Source organism: Ambystoma mexicanum, chromosome 11 (assembly GCF_040938575.1).
Source record: "Ambystoma mexicanum isolate Mex_15411 chromosome 11, UKY_AmexF1_1, whole genome shotgun sequence".
NCBI classification, from domain to species: Eukaryota; Metazoa; Chordata; class Amphibia; order Caudata; family Ambystomatidae; genus Ambystoma; species Ambystoma mexicanum.
Window position 1 is genome coordinate 309376753 of NC_090934.1, and position 13792 is coordinate 309390544.

General features: G+C 48.5%; 1 protein-coding gene across 1 annotated transcript in view; it reads right to left on the reverse strand.

Moving 5' to 3' along the window:
* The window catches only part of SNRNP40 (small nuclear ribonucleoprotein U5 subunit 40), a 175020-nt gene that overhangs the window by 49570 nt on the left and 111658 nt on the right, over nucleotides 1–13792 (reverse strand). Inside the window, exons 7-8 of the mRNA XM_069623040.1 lie at nucleotides 7768–7850; nucleotides 7351–7412 (exon numbers count right to left, since the gene is read on the reverse strand). Of these exons, the coding sequence (XP_069479141.1) occupies nucleotides 7351–7412; nucleotides 7768–7850 (145 nt within the window). The remainder of the gene's footprint in view (nucleotides 1–7350; nucleotides 7413–7767; nucleotides 7851–13792) is intronic.

A 13792-nucleotide genomic window follows, 5' to 3' on the forward strand; every position in this document is an offset into this window, starting at 1 on the left:
CAGGCCAAGTCGCTGTCGGCCCATGGGAGCAATCAGACACTGGCTCTCATCAGAATCAAATATAAGGGAGGTACCACAAACAGCTATACACACACAAGGTGTGCCTGGTTGTAACAAGTGCTACTTATGTTGGTCAAAAGATCCAAACAGGGGAAATCGAGAAAAACATTGTAATCAGTCCATGTAAAAACAACCGGAATGTTTTCCGTATAAAACAGTGGACAAAAAATGCATTTTGTAAACAAAGAAATCACATAAAACAATCTCATGTGACGGTCATATTTTTCAATAGTTGAGCAAAGCCACAATTTTCATAAAGTGACAGTTTTGTGAGGTTAGTAATAATGTGCGACAAGCACATAATTATTTCTGATGTCTTTAAATGATGATAACTAGTCCTTGACTCTGGAGTCAACTGTCACTATATGAAAATTGTGGCTTTGCTCAACTATTGAAAAATATGACCGTCACATGAGATTGTTTTATGTGATTTCTTTGTTTACAAAATGCTTTTTTTGTCCACTCTTTTATACGGAAAAAACATTCTGTTTGTTTTTACATGAACTGATTAAAAACATTTTCTCTATTTCCCCTGTTTGGATCTTTTGACCAACATGATAAGTAGCACTTGTTACAACCAGGCACACCTTGTGCATGTATAGGTGGGTAGCTGTTTGTGGTACCTCCCTTATATTTGTCTTAACTAGTCCTCAGCCACACACCCCCCTAAAAAAGAGGACTCCCTTGCTCTAACGTTTTGCATTCTCATCAGAATCAGACAGAGCAGCCCAACAGGCACCCACCCGCTGACCTGCACCCTTCTCCCAGAGCACCCACTTCGGACTGCTGGCGCGGCACAGCATCCAGGTAGTCTGGGGTCTGTGACAACACGGCAATGGAGCTCTGCCTTCCGACGGCACTAGTCTCCTTCTTGAGCCCAACGACTACAGGCACCCTGCTACCAGCTCTGTTGGGGCTGATGCGACTTCCGCCCTGGGAGGCCCTCCTGCGCTCTCGGAGCCTTCGGACCGGGTATAAAGCTGGCCTTCTCTCCGCGCACCCACCAGCAGCTCGGTGCGCCAGCTGGAGCTACCCCACATCCTCTGACGACACCCTCTGGCCCCCATATTGACTGGTGCAACAGCACCCTGGGAGCTGCCCTTGACAATTGCATACCTCGTGGCCCCCGCCTGACAAGGGCATAAGAACCTAAGCATCACCCCCAAGAACCCGCGGGTGTGTCCCGCAAAAGGCCACGTGCCAGGCCTCTGCACCGTCAAGTGCCCGCCAGCGCACAGACTGAACCAGTCAAAGGAGCCATATAGCACTCCCAGCAGCAGAGCCCCTACACAGGGGCCAAGGTGGGAAATTTCTAAACTCCAAGTCAGGGAGGTATAGGAGTGTATTCTTGGTTACCCCTCCCCAGGCGCCTAACAGCGGAATTGCCCACCTCCGAGACAGGCCTCAGGCCTTGGGCGGCCCCGACAGCGCAGGGGGTCCCCGATTCGCCTGACCAGGGCGGAAACATCTCGCCCAACATGACAAAGCACCTGAAGACATCCAAACAAGTGCACATTGCTTCACTGCTACCAACCCCAGCAATGGAACGACCCAAAAAGGGGGGACCACACCGAAGCCATGGAAGCTACAGCCACAGCAAACTGTACTGATGTGGACACTGAATCCTCAGCGCAGGCGATTACGAAATCCGATCTCCAGGAACTACTGGCGGTCCTCATTAAGGAGTATCAGAGAGGGACGGGGAGGTCACGAGTAAGATCACGGTCCTGGACAAGCGAGTCAGGGAGGTGGAGGAGAGAACGACAGAAGTTGAGACAACCCTCTGTGTCCACAGCTACGAGAAAAGGGGCTCAGACAGACTCACGGCACTAGAAGCCAGTTGTGAGGCCCTCAAACTGAAGCAGGACGCCGCCGAACCGACAGAGGGATCCCGACATACGTGCCAGATGCATACCTGGAGAGATATGTCAATGACCTCTTCTGTTTCATCCCAACGCTGCCGGAAGACTCCTCTTTGGTGCTCGACAGAGTTCACAGGACAAGAATAAGATGCAACTCATCGACCCCGCCTGATGTCCTGGCAAGATTACATTACTACAAAGTGAAAGAAGAAATTATGCAAGAAGCTAGGAACTTCCTCTGCATACTCTCAGGGACGCATCTATCTCCGTATGTCAGGATCTGGTGGCCATCACGCTAATCAAAAGAAAGGCCCTGTGACCGGTCACACAGTGGCTCAGAGAAAGGAAGATCCCGTACCGCTGGGGATACCCCACATACCTGACCTTCACCTGGGAAGGCGCCTCCCCGTCACATACAAAACCTAAAAGAAGCAGAGAGACTGCTGAACCCAGAAGCAGGGGACGGGGACCCCGACAGGGTTTCTCCCTCCAGACAAGCCGCATCACAGGACTCCACACATCCCTGGATCAGAGTGGAGAGACAGCTCAGTGATCTAGGGGCAAACAGCACGGGGAGGACTGACAGAATGAACCCAAACGTACTCACCCAGCCAACAGGCTACGAGCCTCTCCAGTTCGAGACCCGCAACATGGGTCCTAACCCAGGAAAGGAAGCTTAGGCAAGCAGCCCACAGTTCAACCAAGCCAGTTGCCTCCGCATAGGTCAGATGTGTTGGCCCAGCCGGATGCCCCGTTGGTGGAAGGCTGGCCCCGATACCTTGGTTTTGTTCTAAGGGGGGGGGGGTTGGGAAGGGGAATTTAGGGGGAATCGGGCAAACTCAAGAAGGAACAAATTTGACCAACAACTATACCGTCTAGACGGCGGTAGGCTGGCAAGTGCAACTGAGGGGATCCGCCACTAAAGCCTCCCCAGATGATAGAAAACATTAAGGAACTCACCATGATCACATGGAATGTCCAAGGGCTGAATTCGTCAAGAAAATGCAAATCAGTTCAACATCGACTAGCTCAACTAGCAGCGGACATTGTGTGTCTGCAAGAAACTCAACTGATGCCCTTGGATGAGAAACAAATCAGCTTCCACCACTACCCTAAGCGGTTCTTTGCCTCCTCGGGCCAGAAGAAAGGTGGCATCACCATATTACTCAGCCGCACAGCATCCCTGGCGAATGTCACAGTCAAACGAGACCGAGCGGGGAGGTACCCATTACTTAAAAGGACTGTTAGGTCGAACTCCCAATCACGATTGCAGCAATACTTTGCCCGAATGACGCCCAGGACCGCTTCCTGCGCACTGTCCACTCAACGATAACCACCTTTGCTGAAGGTAGTCTGCGGATTGGGATCCGGGGTGAGGTTGAAGTCGGCTCCAAAGTCAACAAAAACTTGCCGCCTACCAGATCAGACTTTGCTCGAGCCCTGGGGCTGGCGGAATTTCTAAGAAAAACCGAAACGATTGATGCATGGCGACTAGCCAACAACAGTGCCCGAGATCACACATTCTTCTCGCATGTCCACGGGGGTTTATCGAGAATAGATCTTCCGCTGTTGTCCAGCACGCTGTTCCCATGTATCGAGGACATACGCATTGGACGGAGGGTAATCTCTGACCACACTCCAGTGATAGCTCGGCTACAAACGGAAGGCCTACCGGCTCCCCCGAAGAGGCCCAGGAAACTACAGGACTACATCCTGGTAGACATGGCTTCCAGTAGTGAACGGTCGGACTCCCTCACAAACTACTTAGCGGAAAATGCATCAAAGGGTTCCTCCAAGGCCATGGTCTAGCACGTCATAAAAAGGGTGGTCCAGGGCGTCGCCTTCGACTGCACAGCGGCACACAAATGCCAACATCAACTCCAGCTCTCCACATTAGAGGCAGAGGTAGTGGAACGGGAGGTGAACTTCAAAGAAGGTCAGAGGGTGAAAGCAGGGAGAAACCTCAAAAAAGCAAAAGCAGTCCTTGAAATGTACCTGGCCGACCGAACGGTCTGGGCCCTAGCATACACAAAGCAGTACTATTATCTCAACAGCAACAAGGCCAATCCACTACTAGTGCATAAACTCGGAAAACTGCATTCCAGGAACAACATTCTGGTACTCTAGGACCAGGTCGGCAAGCTCTGCTGCACGGAAGCAGAAAAGCTAGCCATCATGACTGAACACCACAGGAGACCCAACGGAGCAGGAGGCGCATATCTGATAATTGCAAACTATTCAAAGGCCCCTGCCACACCCACAGCTGGACACCTTGGAACGCCCCATCTCCACTGAGGAGGGGACTGAAATCATCCGCTCCTTGAAAAACACGGCGCCGGGCCCTGATGCATTGTCTGCCCCATTCTACTTAAAGAAAGCTCACACTCCGGTATCCCTCTAGAACACCTTTTGGTAGACAGGCAGCATCACCCCCTCAATGGACTAATCGCTCACAGTATTGATATTGAAACCCGGGAAGAACCCAGAACTTTGCTCGTCATACAGACCCATCGCACTGATGAACGTCGATGCGAAAATCTATTTCTGGCTCGCAGGGTTGCACAAATTCTTCCAGACCTGATCACTCCGGACCAGACGGGATTCATCCCAGGCCGCAACACTCAACACCAGACGCACCCTGAATGTCATCGAATGAGCAAACAGAACAGGGGAAGGCATGGTTGTCCTGTCTCTAGACGCTCAAAGCCTTGGACATGCTCGACTGGGCATACATGGAACAAACACTGAAGCACTTTGGCTTTGGCCCGAGGTTCCTGAAATGGACGCTGACAAACTACCAACATCCCACCATGACTCTCAGAATCAACGGCAACAAATCTCCCAGGATAAGAGGCACTCGACAGGGCTGCCCTCTGTCCCCACTCATCTTCGCGCTGTCCATGGAGCCAATTGCCTCGAGGATTCGCCAGAGCGTGCTGATCCGTGGTACAGAGATCAAAGGGGAAATCTAAAAAGCCACCTTATACACGGATGACGTACCGCTGACTCTGACCCACCCGGACGCTTCCCTGAGGGCCTTGTGGAAGGAACTGGACAGTATCAGGATTCTCCATTAACCTCATAAAATCATCAGCTCTTGACATCAACATCCTTACGACCCTGGTGGACTCCTTAGCGGCCAGGTTCCCAATTCCATGGGCTAAAACCCACCTCGACTACCTCGGTATCTGAATCCCCAGGAATTTAGAGCAGGCCTATAAGATGAACTTCCCGGCCCTGTTCAAAGAGCTGCAGATGGACCTGACTCGCGGGCAAAAACAGGAGATATCTTGGACGGAAGGATTACGGCAGTGAAAATAAACCTGGTATCCAGACTGCTATACCACTGCCAGGCACTGCCCATCCCCCAAAAAGCCTGCAGAAATTGCAAGCAAACATTTTGAAATTTGTCGGGGTGGGGGGACGGGAGGGTGGTGCATTGTATCACTAGAAGGGCGACGCTCTGAAGTCCGAAAACCGAGGCCTGGTGGACCCAGAGATTGCCAGGTACTGCCTTGCGGCTCAGCTCTCAGCAGCATTCACATGGCAATAAGGCACCAATCGACCATGCTGGCTTAAGCTAGAGGCGGACTGGAACTGCTACCCACTGGAATCCCTTCCGCACATTGCTTGGCCCAGAAACCCGCCCAACGCCGGTCCCCTCACGAGGACAAGAAAAACAGTTGAGCGCTGGAAGAAGGCGGTCCGAAGATGGAACTGTAGGAACACGGTGGGCCCGCTGTGCCCAGTCTAGGAGAACCCAGACTTCACTCCAGGGATTGCACCGAACGACTGTCAGGTGGAGGACGGGCGGACTGAGACATCGCGGACTTCTTCACGAATGGCACCTTGCTCACATTCAAAGAACACAAGAAGATATTTCGGGTCCCGGAGAGTGAACGATTCCACTATGCCCAGCTCAGACACTGGCTTCGCATGGAAGCAGAGAGCTGACGGCGCAGGAAAGCACCCTGACGGCGCTCCCGCCCAATGGGAAGATATCAACCTTATACAGATCATTAGACAGAGTGGCCACCAATCAAAATGAGCCTTACATGGTGAGATGGGAGCGAGACCTAGGCAGAGAGCTGGACGCGGAGAGCTGGTACCGCATCTGGGGGAGGACCCACAGGAGTTCCAAATGTGTCACAAAGAAGGAGGGGGCGATCAAGGTCTGCTATAGATGGTATTTAACTCCGGAGATCCTACACAAAAGAAACCGCGCCATCCCACCACACTGCTGGAGGGGCTGCACTGATACCAGAACACTATTTCACCTCATGTGGATGTGCCCGAAAACGGCCCCGTTTTGGAAAGAGGTCCTGCAGCAGATCAAACTAATTACAGGCCTCTCGATCCTGTGGGACCAGGGCATTGTCCTACTAGGCGACACCGGCTAATGTCAATTCCCGATGACGGGTCGACTGGCGGATCTATGCCCCCACCTGCTCACTGCCGCAAAAATCTCAATAGCGAGACTCAAAGCCCCAAGGGCCCAGCAATCCCCATGTGGTGGACAAAGTGTTGGGATATTGTAGTGGCTGGAAAAAAAAATAAAAAAAGAAGAAATCACTGCCCTCCGCTTGGGAACAGAAGCAAGTTTTACAGCATTTGGGCCCTCTTTTTTAGACTGAGAGCGTAACAGTTCCCAGTTGTGGTGAGGCAACCACTGCTCCTCTGCTGGATGGCGAAAAATAACTAATAAACGGCTGGAAACCCGCCAGTGGCGCCCCCGAAGCTCCCCACACAAGAGCCCTTGGTTGAAACAACTTGACGCCCACCGCATCCATACCTTAACTGGAATTTTGCTGTGACTGGCCGGCCCGCCATCAGCCCCAGAAGCAGTTCCGAGCTTTCCTAACCATGAACTGAAGCAGTTTCCCCTCCCATAAAAAATAAAAAATTTTTTAAAAAAAACGACAGACTTCCCCCTGTTTCTCTTGATGTTATGTTTGACTTTTGTTTTATTTGTTCACCACTGCATTATGGCTTGAATAATGTACACTGCAACCGGTTCGTTGGTTTGTTCACGAAATCTTAATAAAAAGCCTTGTTGAAAGAAAAAAAAAGAAAAGCCTAAAAGACAACATAGGGCCTCGAGTGTGTAGCTGATACGACCAGTTCAGCAAAGACTACCGGGGGGTGCATGTGCTGCAATTTTGGAATCTGTAGCGGACTCTTTGAGGCAACTGTGTGCTATGATTCAAACTTGAAACACAAGCCAGGCGAGCGTAGTCCTACTTGTTCCTCCACTAGCAGGGCTAGATTACTTAATCATTTGTAAGCCTATTATGCACTAAACAGTGCTTTACATGCATGTTCATAGTCTGTTAACTTTGATGGTACAATACAAACAGTGATGGAATTAAATCATAATCGATGATGGCAGGTCCAATTGTGAATGCATAGAAGGGTCACACGCTCTTACCTGTCGGCAGATCCTGCTGCCACTCTACCTCCATCTGGTGACCAGGAGCATCTCAAGAGATTCTGTAAGAGAGGCATGATAAAAATCAAATACTCATTTTTTTAAAGCAAGAAAAGAAGAAGCTGAGACTTTAAATGTAAGGCATCACACAAACAGCTCTTTAAAAAGATACATTGGCAAATTATACAGCATGCGCTACATTATCACAAAGCATCTGTGTCAGGTTATTTCATATGAAGTAGATGCTACGTGTTAGAAATAAAATTAGCAGCACAAGAGGAAGATCACTGTTCTTGAGAATCTAATTAAAATGTTCTTTTGAGCATCAATCATACTAAGTTAAAAAAGGGTCTTTATGTGCCTTGATTCTTGGAGACTATCATGAGAGCAGTTTAAAATCCAATGATTGTGACAAACCTTCTCAAAGTTATGGACGTTGCCTTGAAATATCTTCACACACCGCTCTTTCGGGGCAAAGGGCCGGACATCCCAGACTCGAACTAAAAGAGAGATCATGGTAGATCAGTAGCTGGACTAACACAAAAAGCATTAGGGTGAAAGGTCAACCTCTCCCCACCTGATCACATCTACTTCAGAGTCAATAGGTGATATGAAGGAGTTACTTGAAGCACTACATCTATGAGCGAGCCCTGGTCCCTCGATTTGCCATCACTTTAAATACTTTACCATCAGATAAGGCAGCATAGAACATCGGGGGGGGGGAGGGGCAGTTTCTCAGAGCCCTTGAATTTCTGAGATAATGGTCTGCACAGGCAGATTGCAGATTAAGTAAATATGGTATATTTAACAGTTTAGATACAGCAAAACGGGCCTGCTGGCGATTCTGCGTTTTTTTTCAAGTGCAAGACAAGGGAGAACAGACAGAACGATCTTCAGGCAGGCTGTAACAGATCGTGCAAGTGTGTGAGGGCAAAGGAGGGGCAGGGGACCAAGTGCGCCCAGTCAGTAAAGACTGGTGAAGTGTGGAGTGAGAAGCTCAAGGTATTATTACAAGTGCAGTGGGGTGTAGGGCCTTGCGGCAAGTGAAGAAAGGACTTGCAGGGGTGCCTTGGACCTACCAGACTGAGGTATACCAGGCGGCCAGTCAAAACGCTGCATGGAAGAAGGGGGGTGGGGGGAAAGAAAAGCAGGGAGCTAGGTTGGCAGGGTGAGAGAGAAGGAAGAGGAAGGTATTGAGGAGTTTCCAAACCTGAGAATTTCAGGCTCAAGACGGAGGGTGGCAGGGAGGCTGTTCCAGAGGGAGGCACCTGCTGAGGAAAGGAATCTCCCTCCAAATGTCTGCTTGGAGAATCGGTTCACTCAAGGTTGGAGGTAGATGAGCGGAGGGCTCGAGAGGGACAGTATTTCGGAAGGCGACATTGAAGGCAAGTAGGTCCTAGGTCCCAGAAAGCCTTGTGGACAATGCAGAGGGTCTTGAATTTGATGCTTGCAGCCAGTGAAGGGATTTCAGCGCCAGAGAGATGCGGTCCCTGGGCTTGAGGCCAAGGATAAGTCTTGTGGTTCTGTTCTGGATGAGTGGCACCGAGCGCAGGGCGGAAGCAGGGAGGGCGGTTGCATGCAGGGCGGAAGCAGGGAGGTTGAGGAAGAGGCTGTTGCAGTAGTCCAGCCTGGAGAGAACTAGGGCTCTGGAGACAGTGAGCCGCTGAGGGAAAGTGAGTGCAGTTGATGTCCTGTCCGACAACAAATTGTTTTGAAGAGGATAATGAAGGTGTGTGGAGGAGAATTTTCATTTTAGTGCTAAATTCCTCCTACCATAGAGACCCGCAGCTCTTTTGCTGGACTCAAAAGTTCTAAAAATGTAACCATGGAGTGAGTCAGCCATTTTTATCATTCCTGTATGTTGATCGATTTGGATTATGCGTTTACTTTGTTTTTGGAGTCTGACAAACTCTATAGGCATCTACTTTTTGTATGGCGACACAGAAATCTTTTGAATTTCTCTTACGGTTTAAATACCTTTTCCTGGGGCAACTACAGTTCCCAAGAATAGTAAAGTGAAATTGACTTTACTTACCTTTTCTCTTTGTAGGTCCAGCATACGCCATTTTATTTGGAATGCTGGGGGTCACTTAGTAGCCCCTTTTCCTACTTTCTCATGTAACATTTTTTATGTTACCCTCACTACTTTAAAATGACTGGTGGCAGTGGTTTACATTTCCTATTGTGCTTTTCTACCGCAGGCCGAATCTTTACCTGCAGTATAGCACCCTTGGGTGACCATTGTGTCAAAATGGCCCTGGTCGTCTTTTTTCACCATTTTCTGTTTGTGAGGTCTTTCTTGTGTTTTACTCTGCGCGCCAAACCAGGTTTGAGCCCTTTGTTCGTTTCACCTTTGGCGGGCTTCATTACTGAAACCCGACCTCTGCCTCCAGTGTGTCTGGCAGGGCAGGAGTGAGGGAGATGCCCGAAACTCTCCTGAACTTAGTCTCCAGGGAAACCTGAATGCACCCAGTCCGATTGGCTGGCTGGCCTTGCAGGAAAGCACTCTGCTGTGTGTGCGACAACTGGGATGTGCATGAATGGGAGAAACCTGCGTAAAAGGCGAGGGTTTTGAGACTGAAGACTGGGTCGATCATTGGTAAGTACGACCATACGTAGAAACCGTGAACGAAGCTTGCTGCATCCTCCTGGGCCTTTGAACTGCCCAGGAAAGCCCTGCTGCTGAGCTGAAACTCCTTTTTCGGTTCGACAAGAGAAACTCTGGAAAGGACAACTTCTTCCCTTGGGTTAGTGGGACCAACTAACCTCGAGACGAACTTGGCTAGAGGACCCTTCCCCAAATGGCTTTACCCCTTTGGTGCTGCAGGAACTGAGTGGCAGGGGTCGAGAAATCCATAGTCTAGTGCAACGTCTGTAGCCGGCCAAAAGCTCCAGGAAGCTCTGCATGACGACCCAAGCTCGAGTCACCTCACCACAGCGCAGGACTCAAGGAGTGCAGGAAGCCCAACCGGTGTCCAAGATCCGCAGTGGTGCTATTTACCGAGCGCTGAACCCACAAAGTGCCGCTGATCCGAAAAGAGCCTGTAGCTGCCGCTGACCATCGAATTGCTGCCGCAGGAGTCCCTAGAAGTCCTCCCTCTTGTCCCCATGACTGAGGCACAGGAACACAGGATCTGCATAGCTGCAACCAGAGGGGAGCCAGCTGGACCCTCTTCTTCTAACCAAAGGTACTGTTCTGACTTGGGGTACTTACCTCAGTGTCTGTAGCTTGCTCTTCTCAGTCGAGACTTGCAGTAGCTGCTTTTCTAAAGTTCATCTCAGCTCTAACTTTCACAAGTGTAACAGCTTGTGACCCTACAATGATTTTTCTTCACCAAACTTTTTGCAAGACTTTTACTATCCAAGAAGTGCCTCAGCTTCATATAATTTGCTCCAATTGACTTTGGCTGTCCAGGCTCCCTGCAGACTCTTCAATCCCATTGACCGATTCTTACTGTCCCTAAACTAATATTCCTGGGAAAGGTTTTTATATAGACTTCATTTGAAGATTTAAAGTGCTCACATGATTTGAGAACTGGTGCAACCTTTTTCCTTCCTTTAACCTTTCCGGTCTACAAACCTCAGAGCTTTACAAAGTACACAAGTGATACATAAATGCCATTACTGTCCTAGTTAGTGAAGTCACCTCAGGGTGTAGGAAGTGTATGCAGCATCTCAAAAGAAATCTACTTGCTTTGTGTCCATTCTGAGAAAGTATTTTGAAGTGTATTTGATTGCTACAGATATTGCCTCTTTTAAAGACTGCTTATTTAAAACTGACGGTAAATAATTATTTTACTACAAAACTTTCAGTGTGTTATTTGGATACTTGTATTGGTGGATTTCATTGCTACAGCTCTACAGCTCACATTTCTAGTCACACTACCAACTTGTGTAGTAGAGACCTATACCAATAGGTGGGTTGCCCAATACCAGGGGGTCAAAGCTGGTGTAGTCTCCCACACAGATACCACATCAATTCTTTCCTAACAAGGCGTCCACAGGCACAGAGTATGGTGAGGACATATAGAAAAGATTTTTGAAGATACAGCACTACAGATCAATTATACCTTTTCTTTTGTACACTGAAGCAATACCCCAACAGATCCTCAGCAACTGCACTGCAGCTAAATAGCCAGAGATGGATGGTTATAATGTTAAGCAATGGTGACCTATTGTTAAATCATCCTGCTTCAAAGAAAATATGTTGTCCTCTATATCCAGATGGCCCCTCAACTAAAACTGCTTGCACACTACTATTTAATGGCCCCTCAACTAAGAATGCTTGCACACTACTATGTCAAACGGGTCAATAGTTCCGAGAAACAAAAGGCAGACAGGAATGACTATGCTAGCTGCCCTTCAAGGTGTTCAGCAATTTTTACAATGCGAGGTTGCTCCAAGAAACGTTTGTCCTGGATGAAGCATTATTTTATCTTTGTTTGGCACTATCTGACGCTAGTATGAGCAATTTCACACCCCTTACATGAAGGGGTTGCATGCAGGTCACCATAGACAGACATCCAGTTTTGCCATGTGCAGGAATCAACCCTAAAACCTAAAGAGGGAGATACTCTACATTTTTTTCTACTCCTGCTTCACCAGCTCATTTCCCCTAGCGAGCCCTGATCAAGAGCCACACTGGCGATGTAAGTCAGGGAGCCAGTCCCTGCGAGTACCCCAAAACTGTCAGGCTAGGGTGACTGAACAGAATTCATAGTTTCTTTCCCTGTGCACGTGGCCCTGTCCAGCTTCTTGTCTGTTCTCATTGGATGATGGGAGTTAAGTGCAATACTTTAAAAGACTGCATGCTGTTGCAGCCATTTTGCGATCATTGAATACATGTTTGTTCCTGGCAGATTCTCAGTAAAATGGCAAACTGGATTTAGAGGTTCAATGAGATGTGACAACAAGGCTTTGGTTGCCTGATAAGCATGCAAGCAACTGCCATATATGGGCATGGCACTCTTGAGACCTCAGCGAGCTGGGCGCTCAGGGCTGACGTAGCCAGATCTGGTGTGTTACATGAATGGGTGTCTGGGATTCACTGCGGAGTACTCACTGAGCGTTTGCTGTAAATAAGCACAACTAAGTTTAAATATGGTTACCACTCCTAAATGATTGGCCGCCAAATGTTTAAATGGTAAAGTAGCTGAGATAAACTCTTCAAATTACTGCAAGTCTCAAGTGAGATAATGCAAGCTACAGACAAGAGGTTAAGTACCCCTTAGTGAGAACAGTACCTTAGATTAGAAGAAGAGGATCCAGTTGGCTTCTGTCCTGGTTGCAGATCCTGTGTTGCTGGGCCTCAGTAGTGGGGACAAGAGGGAGGACGTCTGCAGTTCGAAGGTCGTCGGCAGCAACAGGCTCTTAAATTCAGCAGCACCTCAGTGCAGTGTCGCTTTTGTATTTGACGCACAGCACCCTCAGTGCAGTGTCACAGAGAAGTCCTTTTCTCATAAGATTTGAATAGCTTTTCTTGGGTAAAATACTGTTCTGTAAAGTGAAATTACTTACTTTTTTCTCTTTGTAGGTCCAGCACACCCCATCTTATGTGGAGTACTTGGGGGTTACTTAGTAGCCCCTTTTCCTACTTTCTCTTGTAACATTTTGTATGTTATCCTCACTACATTTAATGGCTAGTGGCAGTGGTTTAATTTTCCTACCATTGTGCTTTTTTACCGCAGGCTGAATCCTCAGCTGCAGTATAGCACCCATGCGTGACCATTGTTTCAAAACGGCCCCACTCTTCTTTCGCCATTTCTTGTGAGGTCTTTCTTGGGTTTTACTCTGCGCCCCATACCATGTTTAACCCTTTTGTTTGTTTTACCTTTGGCAGGCTTCAGTACTGAAACCCTACATTTTAGAAGTCCAGCGTGGATATGAAATGGGGACTAGTGTCACAAAGGTAACCGGTTCCACAAGTTGCATTGGTTTACTATTGGACTGTTCAATGCCAGAGGTTGTGGTGACGTGTTCCATAAATCAGGAAAGATTCAGGTAAGTGTCTCTCCCAGGACCACCATGCAAAGGAAGGGCTGAGGGGAGGTGGTGGGGCAGGGTTTCCTTGACCAGACCATCATCACCAATCTTAGTCCGGCAAGGGGGAGATCGGTACAGGACGTTAAGCCCATGTAAATTTATGGAATGTGGCAGTGCAGGAATAGGTAGCATAACTTACCCTAGTATTAGTTAGGCAAGATTATCATAGTAATGGTAATTTTCCTGCCCTGTGTCAACCACAGAACTTTTTTGCTTTACTGGTGGATTATTTTTCCTTATACCTCCGAGTGGGAACCTTTTTCCACACTTGCAGAATCAATTACTCTTTTCATGGGTGTAATTTTTAGACTCTCCAGATTGTCTTTTAAAAAGTTATCCTCTTTGACAACTTTTTGGCAATAAGTGCCTGTTGTTGCTGGGTTGCCCTAGGGGCTCCCCT